General features: G+C 42.5%; 1 protein-coding gene across 2 annotated transcripts in view; it reads right to left on the bottom strand.

Moving 5' to 3' along the window:
- Positions 1-20,256, bottom strand: part of BBOF1 (basal body orientation factor 1) — a 46,305-nt gene that overhangs the window by 9,146 nt on the left and 16,903 nt on the right. For both annotated transcript variants that reach the window (XM_025392036.1, XM_025392035.1), the window contains exons 5-10: positions 14,987-15,067; positions 9,188-9,258; positions 7,307-7,451; positions 5,161-5,654; positions 1,437-1,538; positions 127-201 (exon numbers count right to left, since the gene is read on the bottom strand). In XM_025392036.1, coding sequence (XP_025247821.1) covers positions 127-201; positions 1,437-1,538; positions 5,161-5,654; positions 7,307-7,451; positions 9,188-9,258; positions 14,987-15,067 — 968 coding nt within the window. The remainder of the gene's footprint in view (positions 1-126; positions 202-1,436; positions 1,539-5,160; positions 5,655-7,306; positions 7,452-9,187; positions 9,259-14,986; positions 15,068-20,256) is intronic.

The following is a 20,256-nucleotide window of genomic DNA, read 5'->3' as shown; positions in this document are numbered from 1 at the left end:
ACACAGAAAACCTGGTTTAGAATAACAGACTTGTTATATTAACTTTCAATTAGCACATTCAAGATGCCCACAAGAACCATCATGTTGGGCTCATGTTTATTACTTTAGCAACTAGAGAGCTCTTACCCAGATTCCTTTGTTTCCCCACTGTCAGAAACAACATAGTCTGGAACTGGAGGCTTAGAACTCTGGTTGTATTTCCTGTGGTAGGTGAAAGTCAACAAAGATAATGAATGAGGCAGTGTCTCCTCATGCCTTCATACTTTTTTTCATATTTTAATTTTTTTTTATTTTGTATTTTTGTGGGTGATAGTAGGTATATGTATTTGTGGGGTACGTGAGATGTTTTGATGCAGGCATGCAATGTGAAATAATCACATCATAGAGAATGAAGTATCCATCCCTTCAAGTATTTATCCTTTGTGTTACAATCCAATTATACTCTTTTAGTTATTTTAAAATGTACAACTGGCCAGGTGCAGTGGCTCATGCCTGTAATCCCAGCACTTTGGGAAGCCGATGTGAGTGGATCACCTGAGGTCAGAAGTTTGAGACCAGCCTGGCCAACATGGTGAAACCCTGTCTTTACTAAAAATACAAAATTAGGGCTGGGCACAGTGGCTGAGTGCCTGTAATCTCAGCACTTTAGGAGGCTGAGGCGGGCGGGTCACCTCAGGTCAGGAGTTCGAGACTGGCATGGCTAACATGGTGAAACTCCCATCTCTACAAAAAATACAAAAATTAGCCAGGCATGGCGGTGGCACCTGTAATCCCAGCTACTCGGGAGGCTGAGGCACAAGAATCACTTGAACCCAGGAAGCAGAGGTTGCAGTGAGCCGAGATTGCACCACTGCACTCCAGCCTGGGTGACAAAATGAGACTGCTTCTCAAAAAAAAAAAAAAAAAAAAAAAAAAAATTAGCCAGGCCACATGTGGCACATGTCTGTAGTCTCAGCTACTCAGTAGACTCAGGTGGGAGGATCACTTGTGCCTGGGAAGTGGAGGTTACAGTGAGCTGTGATTGTGCCACTGCACTCTGGCCTGGGTGACAGAACAAGACCCCATCTCAAAAAAAAAAAAAAAAAGAAATTTACTTATCTTTGCAAACCAATAAAATCTTAATATTGTTATGTTTATCTTCAGTTGCCACTCATTCAGCTGAGCAATATTGTAACTTCTTGGTAAGCACTACCTTAAACATCTAAGATGAATCTTTCCCCTCCCCCTGTAATTCCAATTCATCTTTCATTTTCATGCTCATTCATCTCCCACTCTTTATCTCTGGGAGCTGCAGTAGTTAAGCAGTAGGGCCTTTTTATATTTTCTGGTCCTTTCCCATCCCTTTAGTTCTAAGTAAGAAAAATAAGTTCATTATTCCTATGTGGTTTCTAGATTTGATAACAACTTGGTATTTTAATGCAGAAATTGGGAGTTACCTAGAAGGACAGCCATTCATTTTTGCAAAGAGCAATCGCAAGACTTTTTCCTTCTGCTCCCAGGTCAAATCTCCAATATCCACATTTCCTTCAATATGTGTCCTGAAGAATTTCAGAGGAAAAAAATGCAAAAAGGAAAAATATCATCAAATAGGCTTCTCTTCTTTTTAAAAAATATATAATGTGTAAACATAAGATAAATTACATACCATAATTGAATATTATGAAACAACTACAGGCCAGGCGTGGTAGCTCACACCTGTAATCCCAGCACTTTGGGAGGCCGAGGCAGGTGGATCATCTGAGGTCAGGAGTTCGAGACCAGCCTGGACAATGAGGTGAAAACCCATCTCTGCTAAAAATACAAAAATTAGCCAGGCGTGGTGGCACATGCCTGTAGTCCCAGCTATTCAGGAGACTGAGGCAGGAGAATCACTTGAACCTGGGAGGCGGAGGTTGCAGTGAGTTGAGATCATGCCACTGTACTCCAGCCTTGGCAACAGAGTGAGACTCTGACTCAAAAAAAATAAAAAAAATTAAAAACTGTAATATAACATTATTTATCTAGAGACACACACAGACAAAAGGAACAAGAAAAAAAAAAAAGTTTTTTAGGCCGGGCACGGTGGCTCACACCTGTAATCCCAGCACTTTGGGAGGCGAAGGTGGGTGGATCATGAGGTCAGCAAATCAAGACCATCCTGGCTAACACAGTGAAACTCCATCTCTACTAAAAAATACAAAAAACTTAGCTGGGTGTGGTGGCGGGCGCCTGTAATCCCAGCTACTTGGGAGGCTGAGGGAGGAGAATGGTGTGAACCCCAGAGGCAGAGCTTGCAGTGAGCTGAGATCATGCCACTGCACTCCAGCCTGGGCGACAGAGCAAAGACTCCATCTCAAAAAAAAAAAAAAAAAGGGAAAGAAAAAAGAAAATGAGCCAGATGTGGTGGCACGCGCCTGTAGTCCCAGCTACTCGGAAGGCTGAGGCAGGAGAATCGCTTACACCCAGGAGGTGGTTGCAGTGAGCTGAGATGGCATCACTGCACTCTGGCCTGGGCGACAGAGTGAGAATCTGTCTCAAAAAAAGAAAAAAAGTTATTTGGTGAAATTACTGACATGTTTTTCCATTAACATTTCTTTTTGTATTAAATATTTTACTGTGAAAACAGTGTAACAAAATTTTAAAAATAACGTATAACTTATGTAGTCTATTTTCTTACCTTCAAACAAAGCTGCAGGTAAGCTTTCCAGACAGGTCTCTATCTACACTACAACTTTCCCAGAGGATTCACAGTCTACTTTCTGTTTATAAAAGCTAACATGAGGCCTGGCACGGTGGCTCATGCCTGTAATCCCAGCACTTTGGGAGGCTAAGGTGGGCAGATCATGAGGTCAAGAGATCGAGACCATCCTGGCCAACATGGTGAAATAAAATACACACAAAGGGAACAAGATAAAAAAAAAGTTGTTTAGTCTCTACTAAAAATACAAAAATTAGCTGGGTGTGGTGACGGGCGCTTGTAGTCCCAGCTACTTGGGAGGCTGAGGCAGGAGAATTGCTTGAACCCCAGAGGCAGAGGTTGCAGTGAGCCGAGATCACGTCACTGCACTGCAGCCTGGCGACAGAGCGAGATTCCGTCTCAAAATAATAATAATAATAATAATAATAATAATAATAATAATAAAAGCTAACATGTAGAGTACTGGTATTGTAAAAAATATTTTTGTGGCCAGGCGTGGTGGCTCACACCTGTAATCCCACCACTTTGGGAGGCCAAGGCAGGCAGATCACGAGGTCAGGAGATCGAGACCATCCTGGCTGACACGGTGAAACCCCATCTCTACTAAAAATACAAAAATTAGCCAGGTATAGTGGCACACGCCTGTAATCCCAGCTACTTGGGAGGCTGAGGCAGGAGCATTGCTTGAACCCTTGAGTCGGAGGTTACAGTGAGCCAAGATCACCACTGTACTCCAGCCTGGCAACAGAGCAAAACTCCGTCTCAAAAACATTAATTAATTAATGTATTAAATTTAAAAGTCTAGGTTTCATCTTATGATTACCATATACTTCATTTTTTAAAAAATTTATGGCCGGGCACAGTGGCTCAAGCCTGTAATCCCAGCACTTTGGGAGGCCGAGACGGGCGGATCACAAGGTCAGGAGATCAAGACCATCCTGGCTAACACGGTGAAACCCCATCTCTACTAAAAAATACAAAAAAAAAACTAGCCGGGCAAGGTGGCGGGCACCTGTAGTCCCAGCTACTCAGGAGGCTGAGGCAGGAGAATGGTGGAAACCCGGGAGGCGGAGCTTGCAGTGAGCCAAGATCCGGCCACTGTACTCCAATCTGGGCGACAGAGCGAGACTCCGTCTCAAAAAAAAAAAAAAAAAAAAAAAAAAATATTTATTTATTTATTTATTTATTTTTTTTTTTTTTTTTTGAGACAAGGTCTCACTCTGTTGCCAGGCTGGAGTGCAATGGTATCATTATGGCTCACTGCAGCCTTGAACTCCTGGGCTCAAGCATTCCTCCCACCTCAGCCTCCCCAGTAGATGGGACTACAGACACATACCATCATGCCAGGCTACTTTTTGTTTTGTTTTTTTGTAGAGGTGGGGTCTCACTGTGTTGCCCAGGCTGGTCTTTAACTGCTGGACTCAAATGATCCTCTTGCCTCAGCCTCCCAAAGTGCTAGAATTACAGGCATGAGCCACCACACCCAGCCGATTACCATATACTTCAACTGTCATTTTCCAATCTACCATTTAAATAGATGGTGTAATTTTTTTTTTTTTTTTTTTTTTTTTGAGACAGAGTCTTGCTTTGCCACCCAGGCTGGAGTACAATGGCACAATCTTGGCTCATTGCAACCTCTGCCGCCCGGGTTCAAGCGATTCTCCTGCCTCAGCTTTCTGAGTAGCTGGGATTACAGGTGTGTGCCACCACGCCCGGCTAATTTTTGTATTTTTAGTAGAGACGGGGTTTCAGCATCTTGGTCAGGCTGGTCTTGAATTCCTGACCTCGTAATGCACCTGCCTTGATTTCCCAAAGTGCTGGGATTACAGACGTGAGCCACCATGCCTGGCCTACAAATAATTGTTATATTAATTTTTTTAATTATATGGTTGGATAGATATTATTACCTATGAATTTCATCTCAGAATAGTAAAGAAAATAGTACAAAATATTTCTGAAAGTATGCTTATCAAAAATGTTTAACTTGGCTGGGTGCAGTGGCTCACGCCTATAATTCCATCACTTTGAGAGGCTGAGGCAGGAGGATCACTTGAGGCCAGGAGTTCAAGACCAGTCTGGGCAACATAGTGAGACCCAGCTTTAAAAAAAAAAAAAAAATTTCACCTGAATCTAATCAGGCTTTTATAACAAATTTCCAATTTATGGGAAACAAAGGAACAAGTGAAAAGATATATAATGACCTTATATATCTTAAATAAAAAACAACCTATAGTACAAATAGTCTCCTTAACAAGACTTCTATCATGAGACAGAGGGGAATGTACTAAGAATACATCCAAAGCCCCACATGCTATGCTAAGCCTAGAGATTACAAAGATGAATAAGTCAGTTCCTGTCCTCAAGTAACCTACTGAGAAATCTATTCAATACTTGAATATTATAAAACTAAACTTTTCAGACTTCCTATTTCTGTAAAGGACACAAAAATAGCAGCAAAAAAGATGATAAAGTATTGCTAGTACCATTTTTCGGCCTCCAGAAGATCCTGATTCACACTATTGGTGCTGTGCTCTCTGCCATCAAATGTTCTGATTTTGGGATATTCTGTTCTTCCTGCACATGCTGCTCTCATTTTTAAATTGAAAGCAGCTTGTGCTATCTGCTTATAATGCTTCCTGCTAATTAGGATCTGTTGCTTCACTTGGTGTAGAGCATCTAAAAAGAATCTTTCCACTTCTGTTCTCTCATCCAGTATGTTCTTGGCCAGCTTCTTCACACGATTCATTTCCCTGTCCTTCATCTGAAGAAGGTGCTGCAGCTTGTCAATTTCTACCTGACCCGCTTGGTTCTCTATCATTGCGTGTTGCTGCAGTTTTAAAACTTCACTCTCAAACTCTTTGGTCATGTAACCCAGAGCAGTCTCCAAGTTTACTACCTTCTTCTGAAGGGTTTGGATTTGTGATCTCTGCTGGACAAGTTGCATAATCTTTTCCTTAATCAACAGATCATTGATCTCCTAAAAACAGAAAGAGAGGTGATTTTTTTTTTTTTGAGATGGAGTCTTGCTCTGTCGCCCAGGCTGGAGTGCAGTGGCACGATCTCAGCTCACTGCAACCTCCATCTCCTGGGTTCAAGCAATTCTCCTACCTCAGGCTCCTGAGTAGCTGGGATTACAGGTGCCCACCACCACACCCAGCTAATTTTTGCATTCTTAGTAGAGACAGGGTTTCACCATGTTTGCCAAGCTGGTCTCGAATTCCTGACCTCAGGCTATCCGCCTGCCTTGGCTAGGATAACAGGCATGAGCCACTGTGCCCGGCCGATTTTTTTTTTTTTTTTTTTAATCATTCCAGAACTTAGGAAGTTCCTCACTAATTTCCATTACTTCATGAGATTTGAGTTTTATGCCAGGCTGAGGTGATATTTTGGTATTTTATGTAGAGAGTAACAAACATCCTAGGATCCTTGTCGGGACTTGGGAAGGCAATCTACTAATTGTGAATTTTGCTAATTAAGAAACTTTCTTGCAGCCATAAAACAAGAATGAAGGGCTGAGCATGGTGGCTCATGCCTGTAATCCTGGAGCTTTGGAAGGCCAAGGTGGATAGATCACCTGAGGTCAGGAGTTCGAGATCAGCCTGGCCAACATAGCAAAACCCTGTCTCTACTAAAAAATACAAAAATTAGCTCGCCATGGTGGTGCATGCCTGTAGTACCAGCTACTCAGGAGGCTGAGTCAGGAGAATCACTTGAACCCAGGAGGTAGAGGTTGCAGTGAGCCAAGATCATGCCACTGCATTCTAGCCTGGGTGAGAATGAGACTCCATCTCTCTCTCTCTATATATATATATATACACACACACACACATATATATAAACTATACAGCAAAACATTAATAACTATATTGGAAACTGTGGCATATCCTTGTTGCTTATACCAATATCTATTTTCCCTTTCCCTTTCCTCCTTAGTAGTAAAACCCCAACTTCATTCAGAAAGGCAGTTAGGTCCATCTGAAAATTCCCAGTCTCCCTTGAAGTTCAGCATAGCCATTTTCTAGTCAATGATATGTAAATAGAAATGTGTGTAGGACTTCCAGAAAGACCTCTTAAAGGAAAGGCACACTTTTTTCTTTATTTCTTCCTTCCTGCTATTTAAAGGAATGGTTAGAGCTCCAGCATCCCCCACTGGGCTGTGAGGTAAGTTTGAGGATGTAAGCCAAGTGTTGCAGAGCAGAGTTAAGTGTCTATTAACTTTGTGGCACTACCATTCCTGCTGAGGATTGCTTACCTCCAGGACTCCTTTAGGTGAAAGAATAAAAGTGTGGTGATGCCACTGATGTCAGGACTGTTACTCACAGCTAAATGTATTCCTAAGTGACTCAGGGACCAACTCTAGGCAAAGAAAAATGAATATTCTAAGGTAGTAGAGGATAAGGGTCTTATTTATGTTTCTGATATATTCTTTATAAAGTTGAGTCTAATGCTTCTTATAAGCATTATAAGATTGAGTATTTAACCTTTACAGATAAAAAAAGTACATCATCCAGACAGATGAAAAATGGTCTCATTGTCCTTATATATCATTATTACACTCAATTTTTGGTATTTATCAACCCAATCCTTAAATAAAGAAAAAAAGGACACCAAGTCTAAATGAGAGGGAACCTTTTGATGTAAAAGTAAAGCATGACTCTCTTGCAACTTCTGGGAGTTTTTTTGTAGAGCGCCAGCTTCCTTCAGGTGATATGCCAGGGCTTTCTGGAGATAAACATTCTCTTTAAAAACATTTCTTCCAGCATCGTTCAATTGCCTGAAATAGATATAAGATCTCAAAACACAGGTCTAACTTTTAGATATTGCCAAAATAGCAAAATGATTGCTTTACCACCTGCACCCCCCAATATTAGCAATAGCGACCACCACTTATTTAGCTTATGGTGGGTACTCAATAGTTAGGTGGGACTCTTGTAATTTAAGTTCTTGCCCAATAAAAAAGTGAAAACGGCTGAATGCAGTGGCTCACATCTATAATCCCAGCACTTTGGGAGGTTGAGATGGGAGGATCACTTGAGTCTAGGAATTTGAGACCAGCCTAGGCAACACAGTGAGACCCAATCTCTAAGAAAATCTAAAACATTAGCCAGACATGGTGGTTTGCACCTGTAGTCTGTTGCAGCTACTTAGGTAGCTGAGGAAGGAGAACCACTTGAGCCCAAGAAGTCAAGGCTACAGCAGAGAGCCATGACTCAACCAGTGACAGAACGAAACCCTGTCTCAAAAATAAATAAATCAATAAAGTGAAAAAGGATGGGTTACTTCTAGTCCAAGGCAGTTAAGAGCAGGTATGAGTCTCCCATGCTCTTTCCTGTCCACATGACTAGACATGAAAAACTCAAACATGGAAGAGGTGCAAGAAGGAAGCAGCGAGGTTCCTGAATCATCTCTGGAGGAGAGCTGCCAGACCCACATAGGATTGTTCCATGAACAAGAAATAAACCATTAAGACTTGAGAGTTAGATATACTTCCACTAATATACCTCATGACAGCCCTGGTTTTATTATCTATTTATTTTTATAAACTCAGATTACTAGGAGAAGTAAATTAGCCCTACTTTTAGATGAAGAAATTTAACTTCAAGAAAGTTAAGAAATGTGGCCTGGCGCAGTGTAATCCCAACACTTGGGGGAGGCCAAGGCGGGTAGATTGCTCGAGCCCAGGAGTTCAAGACCAGCCCGGGCAACATGGCAAAACCTAGTCTCTACAAAAAATACAAAAATTAGCTGGGCGTGGTGGCACATGCCTGTAGTCCCAGCTACTCTGGAGGCTGACGTGGGAGGATCACTTGAGCCCAGGAGGTGGAGGATGCAGTGAACCACAATCGCGCCAATGTACTCCAGCCTGGGTGACAGAGCCAGACCCTGTCTCAAAAACAAAGAAACAAACAAAAAGGTAAGAAATCTTCCTAAGGTAAGTTAGCATACATGTTGAGAACCAAAGTCAAATTTAGGCTGGGCACAGTGGCTCATGCCTGTAATCCCAATACTTTGGAAGGCCGAGGTGGGTGAATCACTTGAGGTCAGGAGTTCAAGACCAGCCTGGCCAAGATGGTGAAACCCTGTCTCTACTAAAAATACAACAATTAGCTGGGTGTGGTGGCAGGTGCCTGTAATCCCAGCTACTCAGGAGGCTGAGACATGAGAATCGCCTGAACTTGGGAGGCAGAGGTTGCAGTGAGCCAAGATCATGCCGCTGCACTCCAGTCTGGGTGACAGAGTGAGACTCCACCTCAAAAAAATAAATTAAATAAATAAATAAATAAGTTCAAAGCCCAGGTTCTTTCCACCACACCTTGCTGCCACAGAAAGAATGGAGGAGAAAGGGGTAGGAGTACACAAAGAGAAACAAACAGTGAGGGACAGTAGACCAGAAAATTTGAAGCAAGTAAGCCAGAACAGAAGGGGGAAGACAAGAAGGTAAGAAGAAAACAGACCAGCAAAGAGGCAAGAGAGGCTATCAGAGTCAGAAAGGAGGCAGCAGTCTCTTACACAACAGCCTCATGGTGGGCTCTCTCTGCCAGCATTATTATCTTCTTTTCAGCCTCTTGTTCTAGTCGGTGCTAAAAAAGAAAATGGGCTGCTTAAATAGTTATGCCTCTAACAACAAATTTTACTCATCATAAAGTATTTTAGAATGTCAAATAAAAAACTCCTATCCCCATGACCTGAAAGAAGAACTCCCAAGCACTGGTGGAGGAGCCAACAAAGAGGACAGTGTAAACACAGGAACCTTAGGGTACCGCCCCATTTCCCCACTTAAGCAAGCAATATGACATATAAGTAGGGGAGAAAAATCACTTCCATATTGGAAAGCAGAGCCAGGAGGAATTTCTGCTAAATGCACTGAAATGAGAGTTATTCATTTATTCATTCAGGAATGGAAGCCCTCAGGACTAGGCTGTTCTCAGTAGCCTCTCCCTCTACTCCACCCTAATCTTGATTTCTTTTTTACTTGGTGTAGAAAATAAAAATTAGAAGTGCTTGGTCAGTCTACAAAACACTAGGAGCATTGGCCGGGCACGGTGGCTCACGTCTGTAATCCCAACACTTTGGGAGGCCGAGGCGGGTGGATCACCTGAGGTCAGGAGTTCAAGACCAGTCTGACCAACACGGAGAAACTTCATCTCTACTAAATATACAAAATTACCCGGGTGTGGTGGCACATGCCTGTAATCCCAGCTACTCGGTAGGCCGAGGCAGGAGGATCACTTGACCCCGGGAGGCAGAGGTTGCGATGAGCCGAGATCGCGCCATTGCACTCCAGGCTGGGCAACAAGAGCGAAACTCCATCTCAAGAAAGTAAATAAATAAATAAAAAATAAAAGAATACTATGTGCACTAATAATTACCAGATTGTTTTAGATACTGAAATTCTGTGGTGAACAAAACAGACAAGGTCCCTGATCTCATGAAGCTTATATTCTAGGGTGAAATCTAAACAATAAGCAATAATTATCATATTTTGAGCATTTACTATGTGCCAGGAACAGTTTTAAGAACATTACATGTATCATTTATCTATCACAGCAACCCTGTAATATAGATACTACTATTATGCCCAAAAGCAGGGACTAAGGAAACAGAAAAAGAAAGGTTGGCCAGGCGTGCTGGCTCATGTCTGTAATCCTAGCACTTTGGGAGGCCAAGGTGGGATGACTGGAGCTCAGGAGTTAGAACCCAGCTCTAGGACTCCCCATCTCTGGGAGTCTCCCTCTGTTGCCCAGGCTGGAGTACGATGGCGTGATCTCAGCTCACTGCAACCTCTGCCTCCCGGGTTCGATTGGTTCTTTCACCTCACCCTCCCGAGTACCTGTGATTACAGGCACCTACCACCATGCCCAGCTAATATTTGTATTTTTGTAGAGACAGAGTTTCAGCATGTTGGCCGGGCTGGTCTTAAGCTCCTGACCTCAGGTGAGCCACCTGCCTCAGCCTCCCAAAGTGCTGGGATTACAGGCGTGAGCTACCATGCCCAGCCAAAAAACAATTTTTTTAAATTAGGCATGGTGGTGTGTACCTGTGGTCCTGCTACTCGGAAGACTGAGACAGGAGGATTGTATGAGACTGGGAGGTGGAGGCTGCAGTGAGCCATGATTGTGCCACTGCACTCCAGCCTGGGTGACTCTGTCTTAAAAAAAAAAAAAAAAAAAAAAAAAGAGAAGAGGTTGGTGACTTGCCCAAAGTCACAAAGCTAGTAAGTGGCAGAGCAGGGATTTATATGCAGGCAATCTGATGCTATACAGTCTCCTAACAAGTAAACAAATAAAAATAATTTATAGACTGTGATAAATGCTATCAATAAAATAAATGGGGTAATAAGGTAGATAGTAACTAGAGGAGGTCATTTTATTATTTATTTATTCTTATTTTTGAGACAGAGTCTCATTCTGTCACCCAGGCTGGAGTGCAGTGGCACGATCTCGGCTCACTGCAACATCTGTCTCCTGAGTTCAGGCGATTCTCATGTCTCAGCCTCTGGAGTAGCTGGGACTACAGGCGTGCACCACCATGCCCAGCTAATTTTTGTATTTTTTTTTTTTTTTTTTTTTTTTTTTTTTTTTTGAGACAGAGTCTCGCTCTGTCACCCAGGCTGGAGTGCAGTGGCCGGATCTCAGCTCACTGCATGCTCCGCCTCCCGGGTTCCCGCCATTCTCCTGCCTCAGCCTCCCGAGTAGCTGGGACTACAGGCGCCCGCCACCTCGCCCAGCTAGTTTTTTGTATTTTTTAGTAGAGACGGGGTTTCACCGTGTTAGTCAGGATGGTCTCGATCTCCTGACCTCGTGATCCGCCCGTCTCGGCCTCCCAAAGTGCTGGGATTACAGGCTTGAGCCACCGCGCCCGGCCTAATTTTTGTATTTTTAGTAGAGAAAGGGTTTCACTATGTTGACCAGGCTGGTCACAAACTCCTGTCCTCAAGTGATCCACCAGCCTTGGCCTCCCAAAGTGCTAGGATTATAGGCGTGAGCCACTGTGCCCAGCCTCATTTTAGTTTAGAGTTTAGGAAATCTCTCTCTAAAGAAATGATATTTGAGCTCTAAATAAGAATGATCCAGAGCTGGAGGAACAGCATGCCAGAAAGAGGGACTAGCAATATAAAAATATGGATGTAGAGGCCAGGAGTGGTGGCTCATGCCTATAATCCTACACTTTGGGAGGCCGAAGTGGGCAGGTCACCTGAGGTCAGGAGTTCGAGACCAGCCTGGCCAACATGGTGAAACCCCGTCTCTACTAAAAATACAAAAATTAGCTACTCAGGAGGCTGAGGCAGGAGAATCAACTGAACCCAGGAGGCAGAGGTTGCAGTGAGTCGAGATCATGCCACTGCACTCCATCCTGGGTGACAGAGTGAGACTCTGTCTTAAAATATGTGTGTGTGTGTGTGTGTGTGTGTGTGTGTGTGTGTAGGACAGGGCTTTGTGATTCAAAGAACAGAAAGAAATAAATGGGAAAATCAAACAAACACTAATGACCTGGGAAATCCTTTATATGGCCGGTTGGGGCATGCTGAGGTATGAAGTAAGTGAACAGGCCTATTGGAAAGCCCAATGCCATGAAGCAGCAGCACCAGGGCTCAAACCAGCACAGGAGAAATATCCACAAAGTTTACACCTAACATGGGAAAGCAGACCCTACTGTGATGTGAACATTCATTCCCATCCTTCTTTTTCCTTCCCAGCTTCCACTAGTGGCAAGGAAAACAAAACATTCACTTTCCCAGTAGTGTGTGTGTGTGTGTGTATGTGTGTATGTATGTATGAGAGAGAGAGAAACAGAAAGAGAGAGAGAGAGAGAGAGAGAGAGAGAGAGAACAGGGCCTTGCTCTGTCATCCAGGCTGGAATACAGTGACACAATCATGGATAATTGCAGCCCCGAATTACTGGGCTCAAGCAATCCTCGAGCCTCAGTCTCCACAGTAGGTGGAACGACAGTGTGTGCCACCCAGCATTCTTTATAACATGGTTCTGGTCAGTGATATGTAAGATGAAATGTGCTAGCGGCTTCTGGGAAAGTTGTTATGGCTTCCAGATAAAAGGGACAGACACAGCTGGAGTCTCCCTTCTTGTCTTGAACACAAAGCTTCAAACTGCAGTAACTGTCTTGTAACCATGAAGGAAAGGTCAGCAGCCATCTGCTCTCACATATAAAAATCCTGTTTACATAAGCACTGTTACTTAGGTATTCTGTAAACTGATCAACTCTTTCTAACCTTTACTTTCTACACCAAGTAGAAAAGAGATCAAGATTAGGGTGGAATAGGCTCCTGAGAACAGCCTATTCCTGAGGGCTTCCATTCCTGACAGTGCCAGGGAGGGTCTCAGAGGGAAAGCACCAGGGTGCTGCTCTTGCCCCATTTCTTCCTGGTTATTCTATACACAAACTGGAAACCTAGAGCCACTTTCTATAGCAATTCCTTTTATCTAAACCCCATAGGAGCAGGGCATGGTGGCTTATGCCTGTAATCCCAACACTTTGGGAGGTCAAGGTGGAAGGACTGCTGGAGCCTGGGAGTTTGAGACCAGCAACACAGTGAGACCCCATTTCAGTTTGTTGTTGTTGTTGTTGTTATTTGAGACAGTCTCGCTTTATCACCCAGGATGGAGTGCAGTGGAGTAGTCTTGGTTCACTGCAACCACTGCCTCCGGGGTTCAAGCAATTCTCCTGCCTCAGCCTCCTGAGTAGCTGGGATTACAGGTGCACACCACCATGCCTGGCTAATTTTTGTATTTTTAGTAGAGATGAGGTTTCACCATGTTGGCTAGGCTGGTCTCAAACTCCTGGCCTCAAGTGATCCACCCACCCTGGCCTCCCAAAGTGCTGGGATTACAGGTGTGAGCCACCATGCCAGGCCCAGTAAGACCTCATTTCTACAAAAAATAAAAATTAGCTAGGTGTGATGATACATGCCTGTAGCCCCAACTACTTAGGAGGCTGAGGTAGGAGGATTGCTTGAATCCAGGAAGTGGAGGTCAAGGCTGCAGTGAGCTGTGATTGCGCCACTGCACTCCAGCCTGGGCGACAGAACAAGACCCTGTCTCAAACAAACAAACAAACAAACAAGTAACCAAACAAAACCTCATTTGCCCCACCCTCAAGTGCCTACATTCCTACCAATTTCTGAAAGAATCTATTTAATTCTTCCCTAAGAATAAAAAATTAAAGAAAAGATGAAAGAACAACCACGAGTCCTCTGAAAGGATTCTGTAGAAGTGTTCCAATGTACTTCCCACAATTTGGAGAGTTAACTTCAGAAACACAGAAAAAGTTGGAAGCTGTGTTGTGCTAAGGAACTTTTTTTTTTTTTTTTTTGAGAAGGAGTCTTGCTCTACCACCCAGGATGGAGTGCAGTGGTGCAATCTCGCCTCACTGCAACCTCTGCCTCCTAAGTTCAAGCAATTCTCCTGCCTCAGCCTCCTGAGTAGCTGGGACTACAGGCACGTGCCACCACGCCTGGCTAATTTTTGTATTTTTGTAGAGATAGGATCAGGCTGGTCTCAAACTCCTGACCTCAGATGATCCACCTACCTTGGCCTCCCAAAATGCTGGGATTACAGGCATGAACCACCGTGCCCAGCCTAAGCAACATTTTTTATTAGCGTCTTTACCTCAGCTTGACTAAGGAAACATCTTTGCACACATATGAGAGTGACTTCTCCACTCCCATCTTCCCTATATAATGGAGTACATTCCCTATATAATGGAGTCTTACCAGGGGAGTATCAAGCTGAGGGAGACATGTCCCAAAGCCTTCAGAAGAGGACAAGAATTTCTGAATGGGAATGAAAACAAGGACTAGGTATTGAGATTTCTAGAAGGTTTTATTTTCCCTGATTTTATTGTGCTATAATTTAGTAACAATCTTCTAATCTTTTTTTTTTTTTTTTTTGAGACCGAGTCTGGCTCTGTGGCCCAGGCTGGAGTGCAGTGGCGCGATCTCAGCTCACTGCAAGGTCCAGCTCCCGGGTTCACGCCATTCTCCTGCCTCAGCCTCCCGAGTAGCTGGGACTACAGGCGCCTGCCACCACACCCGGCTAATTTTTTGTATTTTTTAGTAGAGATGGGGTTTCACCTTGTTAGCCAGGATGGTCTCAATCTCCTGACCTCATGATCCGCCCGTCTTGGCCTCCCAAAGTGCTGGGATTACAGGCTTGAGCCACCGCGCCCGGCCTACGATCTTCTAATCTTATATTAAGATACCAAATGGAAGGTTGATGTTTCAGAATGCATATAAATATACTTATGTTGCTCTAGTAAACAAAACATTTTAAATTAACCCTAATAATCTGTACCTTTTCTTCAAAAAATCTGCTTTCCAGTCTTCTAAGAGTCTCCTGATGTATCCGCTCTGTGTTTCTTAAATTCTCCTTCAGCTAAAATTAAAATAACAAACAAAAATGGTCAATAGAAAATAGGGTTCATTGGTCATATACTCAGAAATTATCAATAAGGAAACGTTTTCTGTTATACATTACCTCTTAATCCTGAACACACAGAAAAAAATCTGTGTTCCTGCCTCTGAGTACCAAATTTCCCTCAATCTTCTACAGATTGATAACATTAGTACAGTAGTCCCCCTTATGTGCAGTTTCACTTTTTGCAGTTTCAGATAACTGCAGTCAATGATGGTTCAAAAATATTAGGAGGCTGAGCACGGTGGCTCACACCTGTAATCCCAGCACTTTGGGAGGCTAAGGTGGGCAGATTGCTTGAAGAAGTTTGAGACCAGACTGGGCAACATGGCTAAACCCTGTCTACAAAAAATACAAAAATTAGCTGAATGTGGTGGTGCACACCTATAGTTCCAGCTACTCCAGAACTGAGGCTGAGGTGGGAGAATCATTTGGGCCCAGGAGGCAGAGACTGCAGTGAGCCCAGATTGCTCCAACCTGGGCAACAGAGCGAGATTAGTCTTTAAAAAAAAAAAAAAAAAAAAAAGATGTTTTGGAAGAGAGAGAGAGAGACAACATTAACAAGACTTTCAAAATTAGTATCAACATACAAGTTTATAAAAATATCTACTATCCCATGGTATGTGGAGATGGATTTTTCATCTACCATTAGACTCCCTCAAAAATCTATAAATTAATAAAGCTTTCAAAAGATAAGTAGGCAGCACACATCACAAACCTTTAAAAGTTCATGTTCATTAAACCATAAATTTTACTAAGAAGTTATCCTAAAAACTAAAGATATAGGCCGGGTACAGTGGCTTACACCTGCAATCTCAGCACTTTGGGAGGCCGAGGCAGAGGATCACCTGAGGTCAGGAGTTCAAGACCAGTCTGACCAACATGGTGAAACCCCCATCTCTACTAAATACAAAAAAAAAAATTAGCCGGGCGTGGTGCCACATGCCTGTAATCCCAGCTACTTGGGAGGCTGAGGCAGAAGAATTGCTTGAACCCAGGAGGCGGAAGTTGCAGTAAGCCAATTGTGCCATTGCACTCCAACCTGGGCAATAAAAGTGAAACTCTGTCTCAAAAAAACAAAAACAAAACTAAAGATATAGAAAAAGATTTCATTCCTTAGATGATCCCCACAGTTTATAATAGTGAAAATTAGGAAAAAGTCCAAATGTCCAACAGCAGGCAACCAATCAATAAATTAAGATGTATCTACCCAATGGAATTCCATGCATCTATTGAAAAAATTTTGTAGAAAATGTTTAATGGCATTGAAAAATGTTCACAATATATAAAGTGAAAAATCAGATTAACAATTTATATCATGACTTCACTTTTATAAAAATAACACATAGTTATTTTTAGATGTTTCTACAGCAGAGGAAAAAAGAAACTATACAATGGTTACATGGTGTAATTATAAGGGATGGAGTATTTTTATGTTCTAATTTTATCAGCCAAACTAAATTTGCTGTAATGAGTGTTATCATTTTGTCAAAAGAAGATTAAAACTATTTAAAAAATAATAACTGCAATCTAACAACATATGCAATATATGCTTCTTCTGTTAATCAGGTACATGGAAATAATTTTTTAATTTTTCATTTCTTTCTTTTTTTTTCCTTTTTTTGGAGACAGGATCTGGCTCTGTTGCCCAGGCTGGAGTGCAGTGATTTTTTTGTAGAGATGGTGTTTTGCCACGTGGCCTAGGCTGGTCTTGAACTCCTGGGCTCAAGTGTTTTTCCCACCTTAGCCTCTGAAAGTGCTGTTATTACAGGCATGAGCCACTGTGCCCAGCCAGAAATAATTTTTTTCTTTAAAACATATCTTGAATACCTTTTGAGAATCTCAATTTAACAGTTCTCTTTGTAATTTGTATAATGAATTCTATATACGCAGTATAATTAATTTTCTTCCCTAATGTATACCTCCTAATTTAAAATTCATGGGCCTTCACACCTGCCACAATTCTGCTACATTTGGGATTCCACAGAACCACCTTATTTTTTCCCATAATCCAATATCTTTTGAATTTTAAGTCTTCCTCAATGGCCCACTTTGAAAGGTCTGAAATCTATTTCTCCACTAGGTGGCAACACTGTTCTTAAAAAAAATTATATCATGGCCTACTTGAATATGCACAACTAGTTCTTAATTCATTTTGATTCAGAATGTATACCTGTACATAGGCTATTTTAAGAGTTTGTGAAAAGTTAATTATGTTGATTCAATCTACAGCATTTTCATATAAAACATAACTTGTATTCCTTCCAGAAAAGTTGACATTCCTTCATTTATGTTTTTAACAAAAGACCCACTCAGCATTTAACGAAGATTGATTCAACGTTACTGTGTATCTTGTATTTCAATGAATACAAAGGACAACACTATTCATGTCTTAAATGAGTGCAATCTATTAGGGGAGATAAGATAAATGATAAATAAATGTAATATCAAGACAATATCTTTAGGTACATAAAAAGACACGATAAAAAAGACAGAATGGGGCTAAGTGGTATAAAACAGATAGAAAATGCTATGGAAACACACAGAAAAGAAAATTATTACTTTTTTTTTTTTTGAAATGGAGTTTTGCTCTTGTTGCCCAGGCTGGAGTGCAATGGTGCGATCTCAGCTCACTGCAACCTCTGCCTTCCAGGTTCAAGTGATTCTCCTGCCTCATCCTCCCAAGTAGCTGGGATTACAGGTATGTGCCATACCAGGCCCAGCTAATTTTGTATTTTTAGTAGAGACAGGGTTTCTCCATGTTGGTCAGGCTGGTCTCGAACTCCAGACCTCAGGTGATCCACCTGCCTTGGCCTCCCAAAGTGCTGGGATTACAGGCATCAGCCACCACACCTGGCCGAAAATTATTACTTTGAAACAGGACTCTAGGGGAAGGCTTCATGGAGAACATGAATTTGAGCTGAGACTTTGAAAGACAGGTGGCTGGGCATGGTGGCTTATGCCTATAAGCCTAGCACTTTGGGAGGCCCAGGCAGGCAGACTGTTTGAGCCCAGGAGTTTGAGACCAGCCTCGGCAAGAGCGAAACCCCATCTCAAAAAAAAAAAAAAAAAAAAAATTAGCCAGGTGTGGTGGTACGTGCCTGTAGTACTAGCTGCTGAGGAGCCTGAAATAAGAGGATCACTTGAGCCCAGGGAAGTAGAGGCTGCAGTGAGCCATGACTGCACCACTGCACTCCAACCTGGGTGACAGAGTGAGCTCTGTCTCAAGAAAAAAAAAGAAACAAAAAAAGAGGCCAGGTGTGGTGGCTCATGACTGTAATCCCAGCACTTTGGGAGGCCGAGGCAGGTGGATCACCTGAGGCCAGGAGTTCTTGACCAGCCTGGCCAACATGGAGAAACCTTCTCTCTACTAAAAATACAAAAAATTAGCTTAGCACGGTGACATGCACCTACAGTCCCTGTTACTTGGGAGGCTGAGCACCAAAATTGCTTGAACCCAGTGGGTGGAGGTTGCAGTGAGCCAAGATCGCGCCACTGCACTCTAGCATGGGCTACACAGCAAGACTCCATCTCAAAAAAAAAAAAAAAAAGAACTGTGATAATTTTAAAAGTATTTCTGTAACTGCGTATACACTGGACCGTAGTGGTATGGTAGTTTTAAAATATGTCTACAAGTTCTTTGGCACTCTTCCCTTCAAATAATGGAACCTAATTCCCCACTGCTAGGAATGTAGGCCAGACTTAAGGATTCACTTTTAACTATTAATAATAAAATATGGTAGAAGTAATGCTATGTGACTTTGAAGCCTAGGTCATGAAAAAGATAGCTTCTGTCTAGATCTTGCTCAGATTATGCACTCTGGGTGAAGTCATCCACCAAGTCATGAGAACACTCAACCAGTTTATAAAAGGGCCCATATGCACTAAGCGTAGCGGCTCACGCCTGTAATCCAAGCACTTTGGGAGGCCGAGGTGGCCAGAACACTTGAGGTCAGGAGTTCCAGACCAGCCTTACCAACACGGTGAAACCCTGACTCTACTAAAAAAAAAAAAAAAAAAAAAAAAAAAAAAAAAAAAATTAGCTGGGGGTGTTGGCGTACACCTGTAATCCCAGTTACTGGGGAGGCTGAGGCAGCCAGAATCGCTTGAACCCAGGAGGCGGAGGTTGCAGGGAGCTGAGATCGTGCCACTGCACTCCAGCCTGGGTGATGGAGTAAGACCCCGTGTCAAAAAAAAAAAAAAAAAAAAAAAAGGCTCATAGGAGGAGAGGTCTCCCACTAATCACCAGCACCAACTTAACAGTCACTTGAGTGTGCCTCCTTGGAAGCAGATCCTCAAGCTCCAATCAAGCCTTAAGACAGATGACTGTAACCTGTGCTATACTAAAGTATTTCCTCCAGAGAAATCAGCAAATGCTACAAATCAAGACTTTTTTTTAACAGAGAGCTGCACACCAGTTTATATAATTTTTACCATGTGACATGCTATTTTATGCACTTTACATATATTAACTCATTTAATCCTATAACAATTCTATGAAATAGTAACTCTTATTTTACTTTATTTTTGAGACATGGTTTCATTCTGTCACCCAGGCTGGAGTGCAGTAGTGCAATCACAGCACACTGCAGCCTCAATCTCCTGGGCTCAAGTGATCCTCCCACCTCAGCCTCCCAAGTTGCTGGAACTACAGGCATGAGCTACCATGCCTGGCTAATTTAAAAAAATTTTTTGTAGAGATGGGATTTCACTATGTTGCCTAGGCTAGTCTTGAACTCCTGGCCTCAAGAGATTCTCCTACCTTGGCCTCCAAAGTGCTGGGATTACAGGCATAAGCCACTATGCCTGGCTGAGATACTAACTCTTACTATCCCATTTTACAGATAAGAAAACCAAGGTATAGAAAAGTTAAGTAACTTGCCTATAGTTACGAAGCTGATTTCAGCTACTTGTTCCTGGTACTCACTTGTGCCACTTATTGAATTATCAGTAATGTAATAAAACTATATTCCAAGCCAAGGAAAGTAAGAGAAAGAGCACAGCAAGGTAACATAAATTTTCTGAAAGTACTCAGTGTTTCTCACCCCACTGACCCCTACCATAGAGCCTTCTAAATTTCTCTAAAACTATCATTCATCAGCCTAAACATTTTTATTTAGAAGTCTGCTACTTTTTCCCTGAGGTTTTGT

Source organism: Theropithecus gelada, chromosome 7b (genome assembly GCF_003255815.1).
Source record: "Theropithecus gelada isolate Dixy chromosome 7b, Tgel_1.0, whole genome shotgun sequence".
NCBI classification, from domain to species: Eukaryota; Metazoa; Chordata; class Mammalia; order Primates; family Cercopithecidae; genus Theropithecus; species Theropithecus gelada.
Note: the sequence above shows the minus strand (reverse complement) of the source record. Positions and strands in the feature narration are given on the sequence as shown.